The sequence below is a fragment of the Cavia porcellus genome, unplaced genomic scaffold, assembly GCF_034190915.1.
Source record: "Cavia porcellus strain 051 isolate PalLab524CR breed Dunkin Hartley unplaced genomic scaffold, mCavPor4.1 scaffold_13, whole genome shotgun sequence".
In the NCBI taxonomy this organism is placed as follows: Eukaryota; Metazoa; Chordata; class Mammalia; order Rodentia; family Caviidae; genus Cavia; species Cavia porcellus.
The window spans coordinates 11,804,032-11,831,425 of record NW_026947496.1 but is presented as its reverse complement, the minus strand read 5'-3'; the positions used below and the strand labels follow the sequence as shown (position 1 = coordinate 11,831,425).

The following is a 27,394-nucleotide window of genomic DNA, read 5'->3' as shown; positions in this document are numbered from 1 at the left end:
TCTCCACACATTTTCCACAAACCCAAATTTGCAGACCTAATTCTCCTTCTTGAACTTTGTCAACAGTTCCTGGTTGCCTGAGAATAAAGCACAAAGATTAACATGACATGAAAGCATCTCACAGTCCTAGCCTCACTTTTGTGCTAGCTCAGTACTGAAGAGCGTAGACCACATGAAGCCCTGTGTGGCCCAAGGCAAGGTTCTTGCCCTCCCTGAGCCTCAGCTTTCTCCCCTGTGCACTGGGGATAATTTTAAGAATGCACAGGGTGCAGGGAACATCGGACATGTTCTGGGACAGTGCCTGGCACCTGAGACTGTTAAATGCGTTTGTTAGCTGTGCACATTGCAAGCCCACCTCACCTGTGGTCGCTGTTTTCCTCTCATGCATGCAAATATGTGAACGTGCTACCTACAGCACAGCCAACAGCATGCATTTCCCAGACGCACCACGGTGTTCATAACAGGCTGCACGGTGTTCATAACAGGAAGCACAGGTTTGCTTCCTTTATCAGCCTGTTTAACTCTTCTGCATTTCCCAGAAATCATCACAACCATTATTCTTCTGGATTCTTCCTTGAGACCCTGAGATGGTCCCCCACTGAGGCTCTGCAGCACCCCTGGATGTCATTTTAGCATGCATTGCTTCAGTTAGCTATTTTTCTAAATCTCAGAGTGACCTTTTGTGAATATTTACCACGTGCCAATCCTGTTCTAATTAATCATTACATGTGACTCTCCCAGCTGGCCCTCCACCTGCATTAACCAGTGGTGAGCATGTCTGTCATTCCTTCTAGGTTATCAGGATTTTTAGGGTAAAACTTATATCCTGGTTGACTTTGAATCTCCAGTACCAAGTGAGATGCCCGGTGCATAGTGGGTACATAGCTAAATTAATACCTCTTAAGTGTGCCAATGAGAAATGGGCTACTTTCAGAGAGAGATGGGAACATGCACAAATTACTGACACTGAGGGACATTTAGAGGAAGGATGGATAGCAGTTGGAACTGAAATTCATCGGTGCTATAAACAAAGACTGCTGTAACTACCTCACCCCATCGTTAAGTGGTTATTACTGTATGAACACTTTCTATAGTGTGGAGGGGTTAATGCGTTCTCATTTGATTTTGTACTGCCACATAATTTCAGGTCTTTCCAAGGAGATAATAATGCAATTCACAATGACATTTTATTCTATGCTCTTGATTCAAGGGTCATACACAAAGTTCTGGGATGTTTTACATGGCCCTTACCTCATGGATTACCCAACTTTGATGAAGGGTAAAGAGATACACACCCTGATGACCTTTTCTTCTTGTTGAGCACCAGATGGAAATTGTCACAAATTACACAGAATTATAATCAGGAGTGGATGTTATAGTTTCTATGGCAATGACCTAAGACCATAAACACAAGAATGTGCTGCTTAATTGTTCCAATGGGATATGATTTTATAATTCAGAACTATGTAAAAGAAATTCAGAGGTAACTACCTTGGTTTCAAACAATTTTTCTTCTCTACTCCTTGAGTATATAGTAAATTCTATTTGATTAGGTAGCAGAGATTGGTTAAACTCCAAACTGTTTGACACACTGACTAAAATATGTCTGGGTGACCTTGACGGTGATCTTGGCAGAGAGAGAGAAGCATTCAAGCCCCAGCGGGTGCCAGTGGGAGTGAGCCAGCCCAACACACTCAAGTCTGGGGTCCCAGGTTGTCCCCAGGAGGCCCCAGATCTAGCTTAATCCATTCCAGTAATCGGAAGCCAACTAGCATAGGCTTCAGGGTGCCTTTTCTATGTCCTGGAGCACTGAATGTATGGGAAGCTTAACCTGTGTGGGGCTGTGTTTGCCAAGGAACTACCACTGCTGGAATGAAGCCTGGATGACAAGGCCGGACCTTCCTGTTGGATTTGGAGGCTGGCAAGCTGTGGACAGCACCCCCCAGGAAAACAGCGACGGTAAACTGAGTCATCCCTTGGGAAAACTGTTCCACAGTTTGCTTTCGTGTTTGCATATGCTACGCAGCAACACTCCCATCGGGCTCCTTTCTGGGTGCATGTATAGATTTACCACCTGTCAATCAGGTTTAATTTCATTTTCATAGTCAGCATTACCCTGACGATTTTACAACTTTTAGGAAAAGAATATAAACTTCACATATATAATTCATCTACTCTTGCTTTGATAAGCAGTTTTGAAGACAAGGGAAAAAATATCAGTGTAAGCATTTTTATTAGGCTATAAAATACAACCAGTCCTTCCGGCCCACAGTGATAAGATATAAGGCAAGAGAGAAAATATAGAATTTAAAACATAATTATAGATCATTCTTTAAATTGTTCTTCTTCCAGAACCTGATAGCCTTTTATGTTTAACTACTTTCAAAGCTTAAAGATGTGTTTGTCTTCTAACTTGCCAACTCCACTAAGCAGTGGCAGCTATGACCCACTGGGTCATTTTTAAAGAATCATATCCTAAACCTCTATTTCTCTCCAACATGATGATATAGAAAATCATGATGATATAGAAATTATAGAAGTCTATATCATTAGTGGAATTATATAGAAAGTCATGATTATTTTTATCTATTTCTTCACATGTTGATATGAAATAGCATGTGTATACCTATACATATGTGCATAAATATTCAATATATGTTCATAATGGAACATTACAAAACTAGACTTAAAGGAAGAAATTTTAACACTTTCTAGTGTTCTAGACTGAATATCTGCAGCAATCTCAAAGGCAATAATGGCACCTAATCTTTTGTGAGGTATAGAAACCTGGTTAAGGTTTAAAGAATTAGAAAAGTCAGCATGATCCTGGTGACTTCCTGAATGTTGGGCATTGGCCAATTTGTCTGTGGTCACTGTCCAAATTCTAGACTGGATATATGCCCATGACATGCAAAAACAAAAATCAAAACAAACAACAAAAATGTGAATGCATCAACATATACTACATCTCAGGGACCAGCAAGAGAGCTTGTGCAAGCCAGCAACCCGGCACAGAAACATTTGGGGATGTTTGGAAGATGGGAGAGTAGGTGCAGAAACAGTGTGCTCCCATATTCTTCCTTGACTTCAATTTTGGTTAAAGCAACCATTTCTGATACAGCCATTTGACTCTACATGTGGACCATCTGCCCTGCCTAGCTGTAGAAAGTATGTGGGCAAAACCAGCAAGGAAGTGAAGGAAAACTGGTCTCTGAAGCCACACTCAGTGCTATGAACCATCCACTTTCTGGTCAGAAGTGGAGGCAACAGACTCACAGCTCTTCTTCTGTACGACACAGGCATGTACCGGTGCGGCCCCGCCTCTGTCCAAGCCGTCAAGCATGGCCATGTGTGTTTCCAGTTTGATGCACCCTTTGTTTTCGCAGAGGTAAGTGGGAACTAGAGGAGAGTGCTGTTACTCCCCAAACCCTTAACACCCGAGAGATCAAGGTGTGAGGTTGTTACTTCTTTGTATCCCAGATATATGGCATGTGATTAGTATTTGCAAAGTCAACTAGACTCCTTCCAACCCCAATCTCTTTGTGTCAAATGAGATTCTTAATTAGCATTTTTCTTCACTCTGTGCTTTGAGTTTTTCCCCCCTATCAACTTGCAGTATCTCCAGCTTTAATAATCACTCTTCAGGTTGTAACCACATTATGAGCCAAAGGATATCAGTAGGGCTACATCCTAGGAGCAGAGTGATGTGTGGTCACATGGGAGGGAGAGATGATCAACATTTGTTCAGACAAAGGAACTTGAGAGAAGCCAGGGGAGGGAAGGGATTTTAGGCAAGAAGGATGACCTGACACCCATGACGTGTGGGCAGTTCAAAGCTCTGCAGACTCTAGCGTACGGTGGGGCATTGGGGAGTTGAGATTTGAAGGCTTAAGGGAGCCCACATGGAGCCCCATATCCTGAGCAACTGGTCCTTCATTTTGTAAACCAGCGAGATTTAACACCAGCAGGGGCAAAGAGTGAACCAGGGCACTGGTGGCCTCAAGGAACACAGATCAGATGGAATTAGAAGGAGATGAGGACCAGGAAGAGGATTGGGCCACCCTCCAGGACAGAGATGGGAAGGGTCTGAAGGAGACAAGTGGCAGCCGTGGGGAAAAGGAGGTGTCAGGATTGAGGACTAAGTAGAAAATAGAGTGTTGATATTCAGGCAGCAGAACCAGAGATTCTGGATCCATAAAAGGTACTGTGTTTCTTCCACAGTACCTGCCTTTTCTGTTTTTAGAAACCTCAGGCGACCAGGCTTACTGTACTTGGAGTTTTATCTGTTTGATTTCACTTTGGGATTTGAAGATTTGTACAAACCTCCCCAGCTGTCACCTGATAGTTTAGATGCTCGAAGAACCTCTTAGTGGGAAATCACTCTAAAATCCATAAAGCCTTCTTTTCATATTTTTATTGTTTTATTGCTGTAAAGAAAGAGGCAAGGCCTCCCCGCACAAATGAGCAGCCTAATAGCTGTTAATGCTGGTGCTCTTTGCTGTTATTAAATATAGATCGGGGTGTTAGGAGAGTCTCGGCATTTGCAGGTTATAATTACCCTTCTGCAGCGCACTGCAGAGGCTTGTCTGTGGAGGGTGCAGTGTGCTGCTTTGGCTCGGGCTCAGCTCCAGGGCTGAGCCGGATACAAGAGAGGCTTGAGCTGCCTTAAGTGTATGAGGTGTCTTTTCTCAAGGGTGCCTGGGGAGGACACTGTGGGGCACTCCATGAGGAGCCAGTGAGTCTCTGTGTGACTCAGGTTTGAGGCTGCAGCTCTTTCCCTCCCCTCCTCCCCCAGTTATCCTGCCTTTTTCTTCCCCACTTGCCTGTTCTTGCTTCTCAGCACGCAGACTTCCTTGGCCACTCCTTACTCATTTCTGACTAGGTCAAGCACCATGGGTATGGAATTTTTTTGTTTGTTTGTTTCCTACAGCCTTGGTCTTTTTGAGTGAAAACAGAACCTGAAAGAAAAGAGTTACACATGGATGGCACCCTCCATTCTGGTCCTTTATGTCCATCCCTTGTGCACACAAAGTGACAGAAGAGAAGATGCTTCCTGATCATCCTCCAACTCGCTAACCTCCTCTCTCCTCATGCCTCTTTGCAATGGTGAAGTCCTCCAATCCTAAAGGGCTATATCTCTTCTCTGCCCTCTGGCCTCCAGGCACACTGGCCTCCAGAGTTCTTAAGAGACAGCAGAGAATAGCGTGGTACTGTCTGGGGTCCTCTGAGTTCTCGTGGTCACCAAGAGCTCTGGCATTCCCAGTGAAGTCTCCTCTTGTTAAAGACAGTTCTCTTCCATCTTAACTTCTTCCAGTTGGTTTCACTGCCTTCTTTATACCACCGCATTCCAAACTGACACACACAAGCACCTACATCACACGCATGCATGTGTATGTGCACACACATGCATGATCACATGCCTACATGCCTGAAAGGCACTGAGATGGCTTTTGCAGCAGCTGTGACTGGGTCCTCAGGGCCACACTGCCCACCCCTTGCCCCTGAAGCTGCACGTCTCAGCCAGCAGTTCTCTGTGTCTAATCTGTGCACTGATCCTCTGTAGTTTCTTTGTTCTTCATTGTAACTTGTTTATTTTGCTTCCCTTGTTCATTTTTAAGCACCTCTCTCAGATCTAAAATAATTCGCCCATTCCTTAAAATAATATATAATATTGAAGTTATATTCTGGTTTCCCTTCTTGACCTTCTTCATGCATCTTGACACAAATACCTTCAAAACTTCTGAGTCCAGCCACTTCTGTGATCTCCATTGTTACCTTCTGAGCTCAACACCATGCTGAGCTCCTCAAAGTTGCCTCCTGACTCTTCTGTGTCTCCTGGTCTTCAGTTTATTCTCCACATATCAGCCAGAATTAACCTTCAAATTGTAAATTAAAACATAGTACACTGCTGCCCTAAAACTTCCTATGATTTTTCTCTCATGCTTACTATTAGATTGAATGTGAATCTTCATAAAATTCTACATATTCTGGCCTGTCTTCCCTTTTTATTTAGCTCATTTTTCTCCAACCCTCCTTGCTTTTCTGCAAACAACCAAGCATGCTTTTGTGTCAGTTTTACCTTTTGCTGGCAATGCCCCCAACTCCCCCAGCACCCTGTCTTTCTGTTGTGCAAAAATAATGCTCATGCTCTGTTCCCTCCCTGTGTTCAGCCCTCAGTTGGTAACCTGCTCAGAAGGCCACACAGCCTACATAAACTATTTCCATCTGCCCTGTTTTTATCCTCCTGCTCTGCCTCAGAGTTTGTTCTCTCCCTTCTGGGATAGTAGCACCATGGAACTAGGGTCTGTTGTAGCCTCACTACTAAGACCAAGGTCTGGTACAGAGTAGCTGGCAACAAATATTAGTTGAGTGAATTAATCTAGCAAGAAAGAGGTGATGCAGAGTGTCCTGGAAATAGAGACAAAGCTGCACTTTCTAGCCCTGGCAGTCCTGGTGGGAGACAAGATACATGCATGGAGCAGCTGGAGGCAGACACAAGGCTGGCACAGTCCCTAGGACTTGCAAGCTGAGAATGGCAAGTACAGGGTGGTTGCTTGACAGGCCGTGCCCGCAATGCCTGGCTCAGGCAGCCCAGGCAACCATGCACTGCTTCAGTACGCACTGGAGAAAACAACTCTTCAGGGAGTGGGGAGGTGCTGGGGAGGTGCGCAGCAGAGCCAGGAGAATGGACCTCATATGGCAAAGGGGTCTCTGTCCATGGTGCTGAAAATAAGAGCCCCTTTCCAGCCCCAGTAAAAATATAAAGCTTCTGCCAGCCCTGATATGCATTTGCATTCCATGTATTCACCTGGAAGTTTACAGAAAGAACATTCTAGCCTGTTAAGGGTGTGGCCCACCTTTGCTGAGCCCCCCAGGCCCTGATCAGTGGCAGAAGCTGCAGATGAAATGCCTGTGTCTGATGATGAAGCAAGGGTGATCTTCAAAACAGCACCAGATTTCATAGCAGGACACCCAGGACATGACCATCACCCCTCAAGTGTAGGAGTAGCACTAGATGGTTACTGAGAATACTCTCCAATCAAAAGAAGAAAAGGAAGCTATCCTTAAATGTAGAGTCTTCACTAGCTCTGATGATCTACCCACCAGCTCTTTGCAGAAAGGTTCAGAGAGATTCAGTAACTCACCAAGAGTCACATAGCAAAAGTCCAACATTCCTTGCAGTGTACCCTGCCCTGGGCCACTGGCCAGTTGGTCTTGTGTGGGCCCTATCCCTAGCACTTCTGGCTCTTTCGGTTTTTCTTCTGTGTAGCTGTATGGAGAACAACTACAGCAGAGCTGAAAATGAAAAAGAAAGTTTTGGAGGTCACTTGGAAAGAAGCCTTTCTATCTAACTCCATCCCAACATTTGTATGCAAAAAGCATCTCGCCCTTGTGTTTACCCTGTCTTCTCTTCATCCGTGACAGTGCCGTTGGGCTGGCCTACAGTCTTATCTTCTATAAATTTCTTAAACCATATTCACGGGAAGCTCAAGGTTTAGCTACTTTCCTACTTAGCCAGATCTCCCTGGAAAATTGCAAGCTATTGTGAGAGCTGTTATTAAGAGGATATTTGTCATTGTCGTTGCTGCAATTTGCAGAGGAGAAGGTAGCTGTTTGTGCTTGCACAGTCTCCTCTTGGGGGATGCTGAAATTCTCAGGGAGTGCATCTAAAGTTTCCTTCACTTCTCTCCCCCAAAGTGATAAATATTTCAGGTTGGTGGCTCTGTTCTCGCCTGTCTTGATTACTGATTATTCCTTCTTTCTGTTCTTTAGATCACAACTCCTGTACATCTTGCACTTTTAACTTAGCTATTACTATCTAGCCAGATTCCCAAACCCACCCTGCATTCTCCCAAAGCATCTGAGATTTATCCTCTCACTGCCTTGCACATCAGGGATTCCAAGGCCTTGGTACTCATTAGAATTGTCTGAGATCTCTTTAAATAGGTTTGAGTACCACCCAAGACCTCCTTAAAGTCCCCCAGGTAATTCTGATGGACAGAATCTCCCTTACTACCATGTAAACTCTTTATGGAGGGACTAAATCTATTTTGTTCATCATCAGGGCTCCAGCCTCTTGAACAATATCTGAGAATACTGTTAAATAATACATAATTATTGATAACATTTACTGAGTGTTAGCTCTCTGCCAGGCACCATGATAAGTAGTTTACATGCATTTGTTTCAGTCATCCTGCGAGGAAGAGCTATCATTGCTAATCACATTTCCTATCTGCTACAACGTTAATACATGGAACACCCCAAAAAGTGATCTTAAAGAATACAGTAGAGGGGCTGTTTAGCGGCAGAGCCCTGCTCAGCATTCCCAAACCTTGTGCAAATCTGACACTCTGGAGAATCTTGGGAAATTCACATCCATGAACAAATTTAGACATTATGTCTATGAAGTAAAGTGGGAAATATAAACCTTGGAGGAGCTCGGGGATCAGCCACTATGGTCCCAAGATGCTATTTCCAAGTCTTACAAATAGCACTTTTTAGTTGCTGAGCCACCAGAAAATTGCCTGAATTCCTCCTGGATTACCTAATCTTATTTTTCAATTAAATGCTTTTTGGCTGTAAGTAATAGAATTAATATGACTGAAACCACTGAGGGCTTATTTTCATAAAGAAGAAATATTAAATCAGGTGGTCCTAAGGCTGGCTTAGCATGAACCCACCTTGTCCAGCCCGCACGTGTTCTCCTCTTGCCACTCTGCCAGCATCGAAGGCTGGCAGAGCTGCTCTTCCCCCTCCCAGGAGGTCACAGCAGTTCCAAGTGTCACTTCACCTCCCATGCCAACATCTGCAAGCCAAAAGGAAAGGGCAGAGTGTCCTGTGCACCTCTCTCCTTCTGTAAAGGAGAAAAACTTCTGTAAAGCCACTGGGCAGCCTTCCTCTACTCCATGGAAGTGGGTCTCACAGCCTCTGCTAGCTTAAAACAGATCCAGGAAGGTAAGAAATGGGCATGTGCTTCCAGGGGTAGAATTACCAAGAAGAAAAATAGAGGAAAAAATGGTCACAGCTTAGACAACCAGCAGCCCTGGTCCTGGATTTTCTCCACTTAAAATCCTCATGATAAATCTAAAGGGGAGTCTCCCTTTGAAAATGTTTGTGAATTCTACCTTATGTGTTTTTATTCGTGCGTGTCTGCCATACATAAAGTATGCATTCACTTTGAGGAATTGGAAAATATAGTTTAGATGATATAGATATAAATGATAGATTTCACAATCACATGTGGTTCCCTTGCCCCCGACCCACCTTCTCCACCCCCGATCTCCTTCTTCATCTCTAAAGTCTGTGACTCTGTTTCCTACAATTTCTTGTTTATTTCACTCTATATTTGCGATTTCTCAAGGAAAAGAAACTCTACAATATTTAGATGTCTGCATTTTTAAAATAAGCCTTGCCTTATGAATCCCACACTGTTGATTCTACATGTCCACCTCCTGGAAAGTCAAAGGTTGTTGTAACAAGGAATCTTTTTCATTTTTTGAGATATGTTTGCATTTGATGGGTACATGAAGGTACTTTGATATGTGCATACAATCTGTGATAATTAAATCATATTAACAAGCCCTTTTATCTCATCAAACGTTAGCTATTTTTGTACATTGGGAATTTTGTAGCTTTCTTTTATGGTCCTATTGATATATATTACAGGTTATTTTAGTCGATATCTGCTGTGCTACATGAAACCAGCTCGATTCCTGCTATCTATGTTCTGATTCTCTTTACTAAACATCTTTCCATGCCTTTCCTGGTGGTCACTATTCCATTGTTTTCCTTTTAGTTTTCATCAGTGAATGGCAATTGGTTGTATCTGTCTTTTTGTATCTGGACTATTTCACTTGACACGGTGAACTCCAGTTCCGTATACATTGTGTCAAAGGACAAGATTACCTTTTATGACCAAACAATATTCATAAACCTATATCTGTTTATATATCCTATTTCCTCTACCCATTCATCCATTGATGGCCACTTGGGTTGATTCCATCTTTTAACTCCTGTGGCAGCCATGACATTTGGGGCATCTGATGATGGCTAAGGCTCTGCCTTCTTGTTTGCAGGTCAACGGTGATGTTATTTACATTACAGCTAAGAAAGATGGCACTCATGTGGTAGAAAGCATAGACACCACCCACATCGGGAAGTTAATTGTGACCAAACAAATTGGAGGAGATGGAATACAAGATATTACTGATAATTACAAATTCCAAGAAGGTAATTTACTATGAATGAATGAACTTTTTTCTTAACCCGAGTCTCTTTGGTATTTATTCACTGTCACCTTGGAGTGAGTTCCAAGAATGTATAACATTTCTAGCATTCTGCCCCACCTAGTTAGTCAGGGCAGAAGCACAAACCCCATAAGTGAAACAAACATTGCATTCACAAGTTTCCATATAGTTTTTTTTTTTTTGCATGTGTTTTGAGCATAATTTCCTTTTTTATGGTTCCCAAAGTTGGTTGATTTAAAGTCTAATCTATTTAAACAAAATGTAAACTATGTTCTTGCTCTCAAGAAACTAAATTTTAAGTAATTCTATTAGAAAACACTGTACAACTAATATGATTTTAGTTTAAAAATGCAAATTTAAATAACTCACATATTTAGTGCCTTGCAAATTATATCTAATACATTGTTCCACTGAATTGTCATGGAAACTTTGTGACATTGATAATGCAAGATTAATAAGAGAGTGTGACTCACTAATTCAGACCAGTTAGGTGGGAGGCCAATTTCAATTATGAAGTTATGTTATGGTGGCTTGTTGTTAACTTTTATTATACAGAAGGTTTCAAATGCAATGGCTTGAGTTCAGCTGCATTTCAATCTATATTAAGTGTCCACCCTGTGCATGCAATTGGTTTGGTTCAGAGGTTTCCAGTAGTGAGCAGGTAGTGGCTGATAGTATAAATAAATCAAGGGACCTTGAGAACAAAGAAAAGAGGTATTCAATCCAACCAAGAGATTCAGAAAAATCAAAGCCCAGAAAGGAAAAGTTACAGACCTCAGTTAAAGAAAGCTGGATAGGAGTTTCTGTTATAGCTATCAGTGGATAAGAGATGTGAAACAATCACCTCTTGTATTTAGGTCAGAGTCCTTCAGGACTTAACAAGGCACCAGAACGCCTGGTGGCTGGAATTAGAGCTTCCCAAGGTCAACACCAGCCAGGAAGTGAGGCTATTGTGTGTCTTGATGGGTAACATAGAATCTATTTTACAAATCACTTGCCTCTAGAAGTTCTTAGGAACTATATTTATTTTAGTGAATGAATAAAAATGATGAGTAATTAGCATATACCTAAATATTCATCAGTATTCCTAAAATGCTAAGTACAGGATTTGTTTTAAACATTTTAAACAGTCTCACTGCTCTTATTTACAAAAGCAATTTGCACTATAAAGAAAAAAGCTTGCTGAATAGAGAATGCCTGTGCATATTCTAGAAATTCAGATTTTTGTCATCTGAACCAGTGAATTTTTATTGTATCTTTGAAAGGTTTATTCTATTCTTCATTATCCACTGCACAATAAAAGGGTTTTTTTTTCCTTTTCTTTTCTTTCTTTTTGGCATTTTCCTAAAAGGGAATTTAAAGACTAAAATAAAGCACAGTAAAAACAAAACAAATAGGCAATGCCCTCTTACCATGGAGTTTCAAGCAAAAAGTTTCGGAAAGGGAAAGAGGAAACTCCATAGCAAATGTGAAAGAGAGGCTGGGGATTTAGCTCAGCAGCCTAAGAGGCTGCCTGGAAAGTGGGAGGTTGTGAGTTTGATCCCCAGTAATGCAGCTGAGCTAAATCCCCAGGCCCCAAAAAAGAAGAAAGAAAGGAAAAATGTGAAAGAAACTAGCTGCAACTGCCCTCCATTTACACATTCCTACGTTCAGCAGCTTGCTCTTAGCCACCTGCTGTGGTGGTGGAGACACAGACAGCCCAGCCTTCCCATGTAGCTATGGAGAGAATCAGACCCAAGCCATGGTCCTCCTGACTGAGGATCCCTTTGACACGGGGTAGGCAGATGCTACAGGGCACATGGAAGGATTCCTAACCCAGACTTGGGTCAGAGAGGGTCTTCTGGTTCCCGAAGTACCATAGTACGTATGCAGGGTGTCTACTCTGCCAGAGTAGAACAGAAGGGCCGGCTTATTTGTTCCTATCTCATGGTTTTCTTCATCCTCAGATGAAGTCATATGATTTGTCCACTTGCTTAACACCAAATGGGCATCACCCACAGAACAGTGGTCAGAGCACGAGTCTGAAGAGCACTGAAATCAGAATTAGCAGGAGGAGCTGAGGAAGAGGAAAAGGACCCAGGCAGGGACTGCAGTGTGGACTCTCCTTCCGGGGGAGACATCAGGCCTGATCAGACAGGGACACAGAAGAGGCAGCCAGAAGCAGTAGTCAGGGAGCCAGGCAGCGGACATCCTGAAAAATCACTCAGCAGAACACAGCTGCCACTAACTGCCACCTTCAGAGGTGATGGTGGAAGCTAAATCAGAAACTGGACAGGGTCAGATGCCAAGAGAGGAAAGATCAGAAACCTGTCTGCAAAAAGAGGAGTCAGGGGCTTGACCACGAATAGACAAAGATTAAAATAAACAAAACACTCCAGCTCCCACGAGGAAGACTTCTGAGGTCTAATCCTCCAGAATTAGGATGAGAAGACCAGGCTTGGGGAGACCCAACTAGAACTCCTGGATTCACACAGTTAAGAGGCTCCCTGACCTGCACTTGACATTGATCCCAGGTGAATAGCTTTTTAATCAAGGAGATGTATGCATCTCAGATTCTAACGCTGGAGATACCCAGCAGGTGTACCACTTTGAGAAAGGGTGGATGCTCCATCTCAATAGGGCAGCCAGTGAGATGCCTGCCAGGCAGAGGCTGGCAGCATCTGGGGCTGTGTGTGCCACCCTTATTCTTGCCATGACCCTCGCATATAATTTCCCTGAATCTCCAAGTGCTGAGTGTAGACTCCCAAGCATGGAATTGAGTAAGAACACAGAGAAGGAATTATGAGCAGTTTGAGGAGTTAATTATGTTAATTAATTCAATTGTGGAAGGATAATTTTTCACTTTAACTAAAGCTTTGTATCAATTTTATATAACATTTTTCAAATTATAAGATGAAGAAACCATGAAGCTTTGAAAACCAGAACCCCAAAACCTTTACTATGGTAGTAGATCTCTGTTTATGATGGGGTCCCCATCCCATTCCTTCTCTGCTCCATCAATTTTTCCCTCCGTGCTTTCATCTCACCTTGCTGTTTTCTGTTTTCAGTTCTTTGGTGCCTCCTGCATTCAAATTTTTTTTTATAGTAACCTTCAGCACTGTATTCCTGACCACAGTGCCCCACTCTGTGTCCCTCCCCAAAGAGCTGCCTGGACTAGCATCTGCCTGTCCCTTCCCTGACCATCCTCTGCCCATGGCACCCAGCGCATCCCTGAAGCCACTAATCAACGTTTTGCAGGCTCTGTCCTGCTTGGCCCTTGTACTCTCTAATTATGCCATTCATGCCCCTTTCTTGAAATTCTCTGTTTCTGTACCATGATTTCTCCTGGAGCCACAACCCCCTCCACTCCTCCCGCTTGTCCCATCTCCTTTTGAAACTGTCAGCACGCTTCCCTTGCTCCTTTCTGAATTCTGCTCCACCCCACCCTTCATTTCTTGGGCTTACTTACCCTACTATATGACCTCCTCCATTGCTGCAGCTAAGGCTGGCTACAATACAAACGTGCAGATCACTCCCAAATCCGTGCCAACCCAGGTTGACCTAAGGGTCCCATGGAAGCCTAAAATCGAATCCTCCCACAGCCCACTTTCTCTGCCCCCTCCATCCCAGATACAGTTCCTCCTGCAGGCCCTGTCCTAGTGAAGACAGCCACCCCACCCAAACCCAGCCACCTGGGAATCAGGGAGGCAGCAGATCCTCCACACAGCCCCCCTGAAACTGGCCTCCTTCCCCTCAGGCTGCATGGCCTCACTCAGAGAATTAAATTAGATCAGGTGTGTAAAATCCTCAATGTACACGATAAGGGTCCACCTAAGTGAGTTTCCTCTTCTGTTAGTGATCCTGCTACTTGGCATGCTGTTGGTTTAGGCTATCATTGTGTTTCCTGGGAAAGAAACAGCCTGGCTCCTCTGACCGACCCATCCTCCTTCCCAACCTGACCCCTGCCGTGCCGTGCACCTGATGCTACCTCACATGGAAGCCGGAGTCTAGGACAGAAAGACTTAAAGCCTTGCTCTAACCATGGCCTCCAGAGCATTCAAATTGCAACCCCAAAACCCTCTGATTGACCCCCACCATCACCACTACAGCTGCCTCATAGAGCAGGCAGGTAAACTGAGACCTGGCCTCCCTGTGTTACTCACTGTGCAGAAAAGAACCCCTCTGAGAAGGCTTCCCTGTCCCCCAGGGGGGGCCAACAATCCTTCTCTCCTGCACCCAGGTATCGCACTGGATGCTAGCATCTATCCCAGCATCTGTGATGCAAACCTCTGTACTGTGACTTCTTCACCTGCCCCTCTGCACCCACAAGGAAGTGTTGTGTTTCTTATCCATGCCTAATGCAGTGCCTGGAGCATTAGGGGCTTCCATAGCATGAAATGACTCAATGAGGTGGCGCTTTCACAGCTGGTCTGACCTGGATATAAAATGATTTGAGCTGAAGTACATAACACCTATGGTAAAGATGAAAGTTGGTTACAAGTTGAAGGCAGAATGGTCTTGCAAATCTTGATCCCTCAGAACCAGCTGGGTAGCCAAGTCCCAGGTCCTAGAGCCATATAGGTAGAGAAGGAAGCCCCCATCCCTGCTCTCATGGGCATGTTCCAGCTGGGGAGATAATGTCACACTGTGACAAGGAAGGGAAAGAAAACCAAGTAGGCGGGATGAGAGACGAGAGAGCTGGAGTTTGAGGATGTGTTATGGAGAGCACAGGGGTGGGGGATCAGGAGGAGACCTTGGGGCATAGACTAGGACTGTGATTAGAGTTTCCCTTCCCTTTACATCCTAGCTAACAGGAAGATGTTTGCAGCCTTGCTCTTGGAGGCTACTGAGGAATCTCAGTGTTGCTCATAACTCTGAATTATGTAAGACACCACAGCCCAGAGCCTAAGTGCAGAGACACAGGAATGATTCCGCCGGGCTCCAGGAACTGTTGCAATTTTCTCTTAACTGGGCCTGTGCTTCCTGAAATAGCCCCAGCCACTTCAGCCTGGCAGTGCCTGGGCCTGAGGCAGATGCCACCCCAGAAGGAAGTTCAAACCTCCACCATCGGCCATCCCAGTCAATACCAGGTGGCTCACAACTCTGCACAAGTCTTTCCCAGCCCCTTTCCTTCTGGGCCAGCTCAAATCCTCTCCCTCAGGCAGCACCTCTCTGGTCAAGGTCCTGCTGCTTGAATTTGCCTCCTGCATTTTGCCTAATTGCACATTTGGCCCCCATCCAAAGTGATAATCGTTAATGCCTTCTTTCTCCTGGATGTGTCTGCCCTATGATTTCTGCTAAAATACCTTCCACATTTTCAGGTTCCTTCCCCCTTCTTCCCTTTATCCCATTTCCCTCCTATTGATCTGTAAACATGCTCTCTAGCCAATGCTTGCCCTGGACCAATAGTTTCTGGCACCTCCTTGTAGTCTTGACAACCAGGGAAATTGTTAATACACACATTCACGTTTGCAGGCAACGCCAGCTGGCATTTTCTTTGACCTTCCTGAGTGGTTCCGAGTTAACATGCATGTACTCCCTCCAGCCCCCCTACGGACTCCATGAAGTTGCTTCCCTTATTTTCGAGGTGGTATTAGCAGTCTTTCACTGCTGGGTTGCTATAAGGATTAGATGAAATAATGCACCAGCATTGATCCCGATGACTGGCACATAATTAGGCTAAATGGTAGTTATTATGATTAATTGGCCTTTTCACCATCACTGCATTCAATTATGAACTAGGCAAAGTAGAACATAATATCTTTAACATAATTATCAAAGCCAGCATTCTTATTTTGAACTGACTTTTTTCCACTAGCCTTTCTGATTGGTAATTTTACAAGCCTAGGAACTTGCTTTCATCTTTTCATCCGCACTCTCCACAATCCGTGAGGCTGTACCCAGAGATGTTTGTGTAGGAATTAGAATGGCAGCCATCCCTCTGCACCTCCACAGGGCCCCCCATAAAGCCAGGCAGTTGCATCCAAAGCCCTGAGAACTGTTAGCCTGGCGTGTCACTATCTGAGGGATAAGCACCCTCCAAACCCCAACCAAAATCTGTATCTCTTGCTTCCACACCTATGTGAAGCTATCATTTTCTTCTTCCACAGCAAAATTTTCTTCATCTCTTCTTCCTTGTATCTCATCCACAACCTTAGAATCTTTCTACCAGACACTTTCTTCAAAAATCACCCATACCTCAATCTGCATTAGAACAGTGCACCACCACATACCCACAGGGACCCCTCAAAAACTCTTCAGGGCCAGCGTGATGACACATGCGTGCAATCCCAACACCCTGAAAGGCCGATAGGAGGATCACAAACTCGGGCCCAGCCTGGGCATCTTAGCAACTTAATAAGACCCTGCCTCCACATAGAAACTGGGCCAGGGCTGTAGCTTAGTGTGAAGGTCCTGGGTCCAATTGCCAGTACCACCAAAAGAAAAACATAAAATAAAAAGTGTTCACTGTTGAATACATCTTGTGAGCCCTGTTTGTGGAGCATTTTGTCTCAGGACTGCTGCTACACTAAACAAGGCTGCAAACACACAGTAGGTTCTAGGCAATGCGGGGAGCCTTTGGCTAGGGAGGCTGGTTAACATCTCACGAGAGCCAAGAGTCCTGGGACTGCAGACAATCTGGGAAAAAGCATTCTCTGCATCTCCCAGGACCCAGTGAAGGTGGGTAAGGGCAGAAGCTCTCTAGGGTTGGCACTGGAAGAAACAAGCAGACAGCACCCAGGCAGGAGGAAGGAGAAGGGCAGGCCTTGTCTGGGGGTGGAGGAAAGGACTCACGGGTCAGAGAAAACAAACACGGCAGAAGGAAGGAGGGGACACAGCTGCCTCCAAGATGTGTGCTCAGCGGACCTCATATCCCAGCTGCTTAGATTTGGAAAGGAAAAGTAGGTTGACAACACAGTTGTTGAAGAGTTAGGGATTCCAATTTACCTGCCCTGGAATAATCACCCTGGAGCCACAACCCGCAGAGACACCCCTTCTTATCCTCTTCCCCGAGACTGTGGCACAGCCACCGACTTAACAGGAGCCAGCACAAGTCACTGACTCTGAGGGATGTGTGGGGCTCACAGAGGCTGTCCAGCAAGGACAGCACACGCAGTGTTTAATTTAGGAAGACACTGTTCTCTTTGGTGTTGCATTTCTTTTTTCCTGTCATTATCTCTGGGTCTCTCCTAGGTCAGGAAGAAGAGAGACTGGCCCTAGAAACTGCCCTCATGTACGGAGCAAAAAAGGGCATGAAGACAGAAGATGTAGTCAGATCCAGGTCAGATGTGGACATGGACTTCCAAGTGGAAACTGTCGTGCTGGGGAAGGACTTCAAGGTCACCATCACTTTCCAGAACAATGGCCCTCAACGTTACAGCATCGCATCCTATCTCTCTGGCAACATAACATTTTATACCGGCGTCTCCAAGGCGGAATTCAAGAACGAGACGTTTGATGTGGTGCTGGAGCCTTTTTCCTGTAAGCTCACCAGGGTGAACCCCACCCATTTGTTATCTGGCTTTCCGTTCCAGTGAGACCTGCTCATAGCTCTCAAGTTCAAATTCTCCCTAGAGCTGTGGTGTATGCACCACTTAGTGAGACATTACCTCTTCTCAAAGACCCTCAGCTTCCACCTTTATATATATTTCATGCAGTTGTGAACACCAACATTTCCAAAGCTTAGAGCCTTGAGAGTCATCAGAATTAAATGCAACCTCACTTCTGACTACAAGTGTATAGTCCATGGGCCCGCAGCATCCCCCAGCCCTTCTGAATCAGAATTTGCATCTTTGCAAGATTCCAAAGAATGGGGACATCCAGGAAAGTTTGTAAAGCATAACCTCAGAAAACAGACCCCTGGGTGGTATCTGTCCCAACTTAGGAAAGCCTTTCATAGGTTGCCATTAGGGATAGTGTGTTTTGTTTTACCATAAAGAAGGCAGAAGAATCTCAGTTCTGCCCACAGGCTGCTCCTTAAGGTTGATCTGCTGGGTATCTGGGGAGAGGGGGATGCAGACATAGACTGTGCCGTCTGGAAGCCTGCAGAGGGTCTTTCACATCCTTCTTCCCTTCCATACTCCCTTGTGCACGTATCCAAGCATCTTGAACACTGTAAAAACTCAGAATGCCCTAAGCAGGGTAGAACTGATACACTGTGGCTGGCACTGGGGGTCACAAGTTTGACCTATCTTGTTTTTCCTGGGGTGTTGGTATTCAGTGGGCACAATAGTCTATTACAGAGCCAGCAGAATGTGCCAACCAGAAAAAACCAGTGTCCAGGTGGTGTGTCAAGTCAGAGACTGGAAAGGACACGACTAGTAAGGACACTGGGTTTCTGTTCATCTCCCACACAGTTCTGTAACAAAAAGGGAAAAGTAGTATAGGAATAATAATTTTTCCAGAGTAGATGCAAGGAAGACAATGTGCCCCTCTCGGAGGACGAAATCATGTGTCTCAGCTTTTCTCAAGTTTGGCTGTCCCCAGGCAGGCCATCCTTCCTGAGGACATTCTCAGAAAGGCAGGAAGCTGGTCTCCAGAATTCTCATTCCAAGAAAAAGGAAATGAGTATCCGGAGCTTCGGTTATTCAGTTCGCAGTGAAGAAATCACCATGGTATTTTCTTTGGAACTAGAAGATTTAACACTTTTTAAACTCTCAAGTGGGAGGAATAGATCCCTGCAGGAAAGAATAGTCAGCCTAAAGGACGGAAGAGGGGGACGATTGTCTAATTTTTAGAACAGGCAGACACACTTGTTTTTAGAGAGCCTGAGACTTGAAATTAGTTCCGGATCTGAGGTCTGTGTTTGTCACAGATGAGCTGCGTGGCCCTGGATACATGTCGTAGCAGTCTGAGCATCGTTCCTTCTCTCTCTATGGGGACAACTCTGCCCGCTCCACAGATCGGTTCCTTTCCTCTCTGACCGTGGACGCAGTGCGTGCATAGATAGGTTCCGTTTCGCACCGGAGCCATAGTGATGCCCACTCTTACGGAGTTTCTGGTCTTGTGGGGAAAACATACAATAAGCCATTAAACAAGTGAGTGCATGGTGTGATTATATATTGAATAGGGAAATATGAAGCAGGCTAAGCGGCACAGGGAGTATTGTTCCGGGGTGATGGATCGAGTGGCCAAAGCAAACCTACCTGGTAGGGTGACATCGAACAGAGAGCTTCTAGGACTGAGTTGTGGTCTGGAAGCTTGGTCTGTGGGGTGTTGATATTGGGAGGTAGTGAAACTTTGAAGCGTTGGAACATGGTAGAAGATAATTAAGCGTGGGAGCATTGCCCTCTGAAGAGACTGGTCCTGTTCTCACGGAGTGAATGAGCTCCTGGCAGAGTGGTGGTGACTGAGTAGCCGTGAGTTTGGCTACTCTGCACAGGGCCAGCTGCTCATTTTCCTCCAGCACAGGATAATGCACCAGGATGCCAGCACCATGCTGCTTGGACCCTTCAGCCACCAGAACCTCTTTGCTTTATAAAGTATCCCTTGGTACTCATTTGTTATAATAATAGAAAACAGGCTAAAATGGGCACAAAAGTGAGAAGAGGAGACAAAATGGGTACAGATCACATAAAGAGCTTTGTGCCCTGTAAGAACTTGGGCTTTTATTTTTCAGTGAGCTGAGAAGCCTCTAAGCATCTGAGCATGATCTAACTTAGGCTTTGAAAGCTTGCTTTCACCACTGTATTGACAAGACACTGTAGAGGAAGCAAGGCCCAAGCTCAGAGACCGTTAGGACGCTACTGCATCATCCTGCTGAGGGATAAGGATTCAGCGGCAGGAGCAGTGGGGACCAGGCAGCTGGAGCGAGGTTCAGAGGGTAGCGTCCACCTGATGAGCTGATGGCTCCAGTATGCATGCAAGAAAGGGAAAATGTGCAAGCAGTGAAATGAGAAAAGACACTCCAAATGCTTTACGCGTGGAAACTCACAACATTTGGGGAAACTGAGGCTAGAGAGATGAGTCAATGTAGTCAAGGTTACACCCAGTAACTAGGTACAAAGCAGGTTACACCCAGTAATTAGTTACAAAGCAGGTGACAGAACTCAGGTCCCATTCAGGCAGTGATAGTGAGTCAGTTAGATGTAAACCCGGGCCCCAAGTGGCTTGGTTTCCTTGCTTACGGCTCCATGACCTGTTGTCTAGTGGTGAATTAAACACTGGCCTTTTCCCTACCTCAGCAATGCCCTGTGTGTCAATCTCCTTCTTCTCTCTGTAACCCAGTTAAAGAATGAGCTCACAGAGCTAGTGGGCTAGCATAGTATATTTCCCCCTTAGTCACTGATCTGGGGACAGCTGACCAAACACGGGCCTGAGTCAACAGTAACGAACTTCCCACCCACTCAGCCACCTCAGTGCGTGTCCTGAATTACTTGAAAGGAGTTTGAAATGCTTTCTGCTTTAACTTCGCAGGTAGGTGGCATTAATTACATGCAATAAATTGCATGCCACTGTCCAAACCGAGCTGCGGTAAGTCTCCAAAAAAAAAAAAAAAAAAAAAAAAGCCACACAGTTCTAGACCTTGATCAAGCCATCCTCTGTTGCAAAGGAAGTTTTCCAAGTAGAATGGGATGAAAAGTTTTCCAGAATGATGATTAAAGGGGCTGTGTGGGTTAGAATCAGTTTGGGAGTTTTGAATAACTTAAACCTCCCAATACCTTCAAAGGTGCTGTCATTTCCACTTGGCTATATTTAGCTTTCTTTGCTTTTTGGAAAACGATGAGGCAGCTCCAGTCTGTGTCTCCCTTGGATTTCCCCAGACACTGTAAATGATATTGGCAGCAGCCCAGCTCTGCCGCTCATGGAGTGAAAATCTATTCCTCCTTCTCTTGCCACGTTTAATAAACTTTATCTAGAACAATTTCTTGTGCAGTGACAAAACACAGCTCTTACATAACAGGCTATTTCAGGAGCTCTGTTCTCTGGGGCTTGCAGGCACAGCCCAGTTTCCTTAGTGCTGTGATTCAGGGAATATTCTGCCTCCAAGAAGAAAGGCATCCCGATCCTGGGATTAGCAGGGTAGCCAGAGCCTCTGTACCACAGGTAGAAGGAAGGCAGGTGTATCCCACAAGCCTGAAGAAACTAAGGATCAAACACAGTCCTCGAGAAGTAGTGAGACGATGTCCGGTTTTGTTACTATAATTGGAGGTAGGTAGGGGTGAAACACATTTCTTCAAGGCCTGCACCAGTCCAGATCTGGGCTGTGCCAAAGAGGCCACATGTGCTCATCAGCATTCATGTCCAATACAGAAGACTGGCACCTTGCTCAGCTGGACGGCTCACTGCCAGGAGAGCCATGGAAGAAGCAAGGTCCAGGATGAGGGCCATTCCAAAAGGCAGAATTCAGGAGCTAAGGTTAAGGCATGGTCATGGCTTCCACGAATGGGCTCTAACTGGAGCAGTACTGTCCCGGGAATCAAGCCAACCAAGCCAGTTGTTGAGTACTTGTCTTGGATAGACAAATACATCCAAATAGTCTGCGTAGTCTAGGGCAGTGGCAGCAGACTTCGGCATGGTGGGTCTGGGGCTGGATACTTCTTTGTTGTGGGGCTGTCCTGAGCACTATAGGGTGTTTAACAGCATCCTTAGCCTCTATCTATGAGGTCCCAGCAGCAAGCTACTCCCAAGCCCAGCAATGACAAGTGGAAAATTTTCTAGACATTTCCTAGTATCCCCAGTAGAGAAGACCTTTTTCTATTAACAACTGCCTATCTAGAATGGCCAGTCTTTCTAGTTGGCCAAGACTTATTGAAGTCCTTGGGATGTGGAATTTAGGCTCATTCTGAGTCTGCCCTAACTGCACTCTTGTCTGAGCCTGCTGTCTCCCAGAGGTTCTCACACTTAAGCAGACATCACCTGAGATCTGGTTGAAATGCAGACCCTGATTCAGAGGTGCAGTAGTGTCAGAGAACCTGCATCTCTAACCAGCTCCCATGATGGTGCTGCTGATCTGCATGTCTGAGTTCACCCTGGGGTGATGAGCATGGCCAAAGGCATACTCAACCCAACAGACAGCCTTCTGTCCTACGCAACTGCAGCTCCATATGGTGGACTAACATACACTCCTCCTGCACTTAAGCTGCTAGCCTTGGGACCCATTTCCTTCAACAGCTTCTGCACAAAGGCAGAATCCGGCAAATGCCAGACACTGGGAAGAGGGTGGTGGAGATGTCCAAGCTTGAGGATGTTGATGGTGAGATGTCCAAGCTTGAGTCTAAGCCCTGCAGGTGAAGATGGAGGTATGAGTCATTCCACCTGCTGGGCCACCAGCTGATGGTACAGTACAGACACCGGCTCTGACGAGGTAGGGCAGGTACCACGCCTAGGCTCAGCCTACAGAACCGCCTGCACTTTGCTTTCTAGAATCCCAGGCTTAGAAAATGGGAGTGACGGGGAAAGTGGGCCAGAGCCACAGGAAAGAATTAAACATCCTCAGCCTAGACAGGGATTGGAAGGGAGCTGGGACCATTGTCCTCAGACATCATCCTGCGTGACCTGTCTCCAGGACTTAACAACTAACAACAGTGACTTGAGAAAGCAAACATTTCGAGCAGAAGTCTTCTAAATGACAAATAGGATAGGGGCTAGTCGAACAGACACTGGTTTCAACAGTTTATTTCTCTTAGCTAGAAAAACCATGGTATCATATTGGTGCAGAAAAATCTGGAAAGTCTAGACTTATGGGTTCACATGGGGAGGGTGGAGGACTAGGAGAAAAATAAAGCAAATAATCCTGCCTCGAGTCCTGATGCCAGGCTGTTTTTCTTCTCCTGCCAGTCAAGCAAAAGGAAGTGCTGGTCAGAGCGGGGGAGTACATGGGCCAGCTGCTGGAGCAGGCCTTCCTGCACTTCTTCGTCACGGCTCGCATCAATGAGACCAAGAACGTCCTGGCTAAGCAGAAGTCCACCATGCTGATCATCCCCAAAGTCGTCATCAAGGTCAGTTTTATCATCTCGTCTCAGACAAGGTGGGGTGAGGCTTTGGAATGGAACCCAAGCCTTGCGTATGCTTGCGTGCGTGCGTGCGTGCGTGCGTGCGTGCATGCGTGTGTGTGTGTGTGTGTGTGTGTGTGTGTGTGTGTGTGTGTGTGTGTCCTGCTCCAGAAACATAGTCTAAGATCCTCTTGTTCTTTGAAAGAAGTAAATCACCCTATATTTAGTCATGCACATATAACACTCCTCTTCTCTCCAGATTTAAATATATAGATGTGACTGTAGATATAAATAAAACCTGTGGATATAAACACACTTGTGGAGGAAGATAAAGATGTGTAATGGATACAGAGGCTTAGAACTTTCCCTGTCTCCAGAAGAAAGTGGGTCAGGCAGCCAGATGACATGTGAGCTGCCTGCAGCGCCTCGGTGGCACTCTGGGCAGTGACACTGTTCCCAGGGGCTTCCTTGCATACAGCAGGATGCACAAGCGGAAGGGTACAGCTGATGACAGTGACTTTTCATACACCTCCCGGCATCCACCAGCTAGGTGAAGAGACAGAGGCTTTCCAACACCCTGGAAAGTTCCATCGTGCTTTTTCCTGTTAAAATACCCCCTCCATCACTGTAATAGCCACTCTTCTAATTTCTGCCGCCATAGTTTGTTTTCCCCAGTTGTTCAAAATTTGTAATGGTGTCTGAAGTACGCCCAGGAGTTTCTGCTCAGATAGCTCAAAGGAGAGGCCTGAGGGTAAAGTGGAAGGAAATAGGGAAGCCTGTTTCTCCGACTTCTCAGGCCAGTCTGGCGCATCTGTTGCCAGCCACAACCCTGAGAAGTAGGAACCCAGACATCCAGCAGGGCCACTGGGAAGTGGCGGCTCGGGCCCTCTTTCCCAGGGCCTAGAGACCTTCCTAGTGCCCGGAGAATATTTTTTAAGTGATTAAGAGTAATTAGCATAGATCATGTTAAGCTGCATTCCACTAAAGTGATAAATAAATCAGAGTTTTATAAGTGGCCCTAGACACAGGGAGAAATTGGGAGCAGCAAAAGGTGGGCCTTGTCTCTTATAACCTGTTTGGTGTGAATCATTTATAAAACCAATTTCTGTGACATGGTATCCAAGATGGCAGCCTGCCTGGGTCCCAGACGCTACAGTACAATTGCATGCACCACTGCAATTGTTTTAATTTTAAAAAACAAAACAAAAAAATAAGGATAGAAATGGTACAGAATTTCAAAAAAAGATAAGGAATTAATACTAGTTAACTTATTGCATATTGTTATTTTAGAAGTAGTTCAGGTTATAAAATCTGGGCACAAAAGTGATCACTCAAACAATGATAGCACCAACTGTTCTTTTTAATGAACCAACAGAGATGAGCAGGGTAGTTATCTATCTAGCACACGCACATATACATACATACATTTATGTTTGTTTACCAACATACATGCAATCTTTTCCTTTCTTCCTTTTTTCCTTTCCCCTATCCCAGTTGTTCTGTCCTTTTGAGCACTTTTTTCCCTTTCATTATTACTAAATATCTGTTGTATATGTTGAATTCTATTACTCTTTCAGATTTTTACTTTTTATTATAAATAAATACATGAAGACATGCTCACCATCACTGGTCATTAGAGAAATGCAAACTAAAACAGCATTGAGATTCCATCTCACCCCACAGTGGCTACTGTCAATTGATACCAAATGCTGGAGGGGTTTTGGGGTAAAAGGAACCCTTCTCTACTGCTGGTGGGAGTGTAGGCTGGTGCATCCACTGTGGAAATCAGTGTGGAGATTCCTCAAAAAATTAGGATAGGAAGCCCCATTTAATCTAGCTATTTCTCTGCTATGTATTTTCCCAGAAAAATTGAAAATGTCATGCCGCAGTGATATGTGTGCACCCATGTTTATAGCTGCATGATTTGTAATAGCTAAATCTTGGAAACAACCAAAATGCCCTTCAACTGCAGAATGGATAAAAAAGATGTGGTATTTGTATACAATGGAATATTACTCAGCTATATAAAAGGATAATCTGGAGGCTTTTATAGGTAAATGGGAGCAACTGGAGACCATACTCATAAGTGAAATAAATCAAGCTCACATTTATAAATATTATGTTGTCACCACTACATTTTAAACATTGAGTTACCCCTCAGGATAGGAAGTGCTAATATCTTCTCTTTACCAATAAGAAAACTAAAGACCAGAGGGGTTGTTTAACCCATCACACAGCCAGCAAGTGGTAGAGCTGGCCTCCAACCCTGGCAATGTGGGACTGGCTCACCCCACTGCTTCTCATGGTCTGGCTATGTGGATGGCACCTGGGCCTGAGCCTGCTGTCACTGAGCCCCAAGGTGAGGCTCAGTGGGGTGTGCTCACCGCTGCATCCACCCATCCCTGCAGGAACCAGCCCAAATGCTCTCCGAGCACTGGCTTTTCCCTGCAAAGATCTCAGGAGAAGCCTTCCAAGCTGCAATGTGCCCAGCCACAGCATGCACTAGAATTTAATTGCACCACTGATAATCAACTGGGGAAACTGATAGCTTTGATCTTTTAGGAATTATTAATTTGAAGGATTATTTGTTTGTGATCTTCTGGGTTTACCTGAAGAGCAGTTGAATTCCCTAGGAGCGGAATCAGAAATGTATTATCCCGTAAATCAGTAAACCTGGGCAAGGAGGATGTGCTGTTAAAAAAAAAAAAGTTGGAATGGCTTAGTTTGGTTCTGTTCGGTTCTGTTCAGTTTGGTTTGGTTTCCATGAAGGAATCGGGGATGTAGGTAATGGAGGAAGCTTGTTGACAGCCAGGACCATTTGCAAAGACTGATGCCTGGGAGAGAAGGGACTTTGGATTCTGTCCAGTGCCGAGTTTATTCACAAGTCATCATCACATAAACCTCTAACATTAACCTCATTAACCCCACACATAAATTAAGTTCAAGGAGAGAACAAGGGGTTCCTGGGGAAGTGCCTCACACCCTAGAAACATGCAGGTGGTCCTGAGCTGTCAGAGGCCCGGATTCACAGGACACCCTGGATGAGAGATGGGGGTGCTGAGATACCATGTGACCTACCAGGGATCTGAAGTAGGGAGCCATGGTCTGCAGACAGTGGTCCTCACCGTAAAGTGACTGAGGGAGGCACAGAAGACCTGAGAAAAGCAAGGGAAGGGAAAAGAAGGTTAAGTTGTGTGGGGGAGAGGAGAGGAGGAGAGAGCTGTCAGGAAAACATCAAGTTAAACGTTACACAGGAGACCTGGGGGAAAATACTCAGAAAACGGTGCACAGTAGGAGTTGGAGAGGGGAATTAGTGCTCTGAAAATCCAAAACCCGCAGCAGCTCCCCAGTTGTCTAGAATACATGTTGCCAGACTGCAGGGAAATGCTAGATTTATTTCTCCATCTCTGACTGAGCCTCTCGGTGTTGCTTTGGATGAATGAGCCAGGCACAGGTGAAACCACGTGAGAGGAACAAGTTAAAGGGGGGTGACCTTCCCCCTTAGCTTAGAGGCAAGAGGGGGTCAGGGCCAGCATGCAGTGACAGCAACCATGATTCATTAAGCACAGTAGAATGGAGCACCACTGTTCCATGATCTTATTGAAAATTCATCAACTCCCTATGAGGTAATCATTGTCCTACAGAGGCCCCGAAAATGTAGTGCCATGTGGCACAGTGGTCAGAACATGGGTCCTGGACCCTAACTATGCAAATTCAAGGCCTGCTATCTCCATATGACAACTGTGGGACCTGCCCAAATCACTGCACCTCCCTCCAACTCTGTCCTCCCGTGGTGCAACACAGGGGATGGAAATGCTGGCTTTGTGGAGCTCTTGTGGTATTCAGTGAGCCCACGGATGTCAAGTGCCTGAGTCACAGTAAACACCCATGTATGTTTGCTGATGTTATCACTGCAATTAGTTCTGCTCCTAAGGGACTGGCCCACCATCATGTGCCTCTTAAGGGGAGGGAAGAAGCTTCCAGAGCAGGTTACTGTCACTCAGAAGAATGTGCTACAAGGCCACACTGCTGTCACACTGGCACCCCTACTGAAAGCAGAGGTGGGGACCAGTAACAAAAAAGAGCTTGAGTGTCGCAAGGGTGGAGAGACTATATGAGCTCAAAGGAGCAGGGCATCAAGAATTAAGGAAACAGAAGGAGAAATGATGCTCAGGGAGTGGAAAACATTGAACCAGTAGAGACTGACTGAGGAACCATGCCACAGGTTAGCAA

The 27,394-nt window shown here is 45.2% G+C and overlaps 1 protein-coding gene across 1 annotated transcript in view; it reads left to right on the top strand.

The window, feature by feature from the left end:
• The window catches only part of F13a1 (coagulation factor XIII A chain), a 155,893-nt gene that overhangs the window by 110,446 nt on the left and 18,053 nt on the right, over window positions 1-27,394 (top strand). The window contains exons 9-13 of the mRNA XM_003468825.5: window positions 1,856-1,959; window positions 3,300-3,388; window positions 10,077-10,230; window positions 17,421-17,708; window positions 23,007-23,167. Coding sequence (XP_003468873.2) covers window positions 1,856-1,959; window positions 3,300-3,388; window positions 10,077-10,230; window positions 17,421-17,708; window positions 23,007-23,167 — 796 coding nt within the window. The remainder of the gene's footprint in view (window positions 1-1,855; window positions 1,960-3,299; window positions 3,389-10,076; window positions 10,231-17,420; window positions 17,709-23,006; window positions 23,168-27,394) is intronic.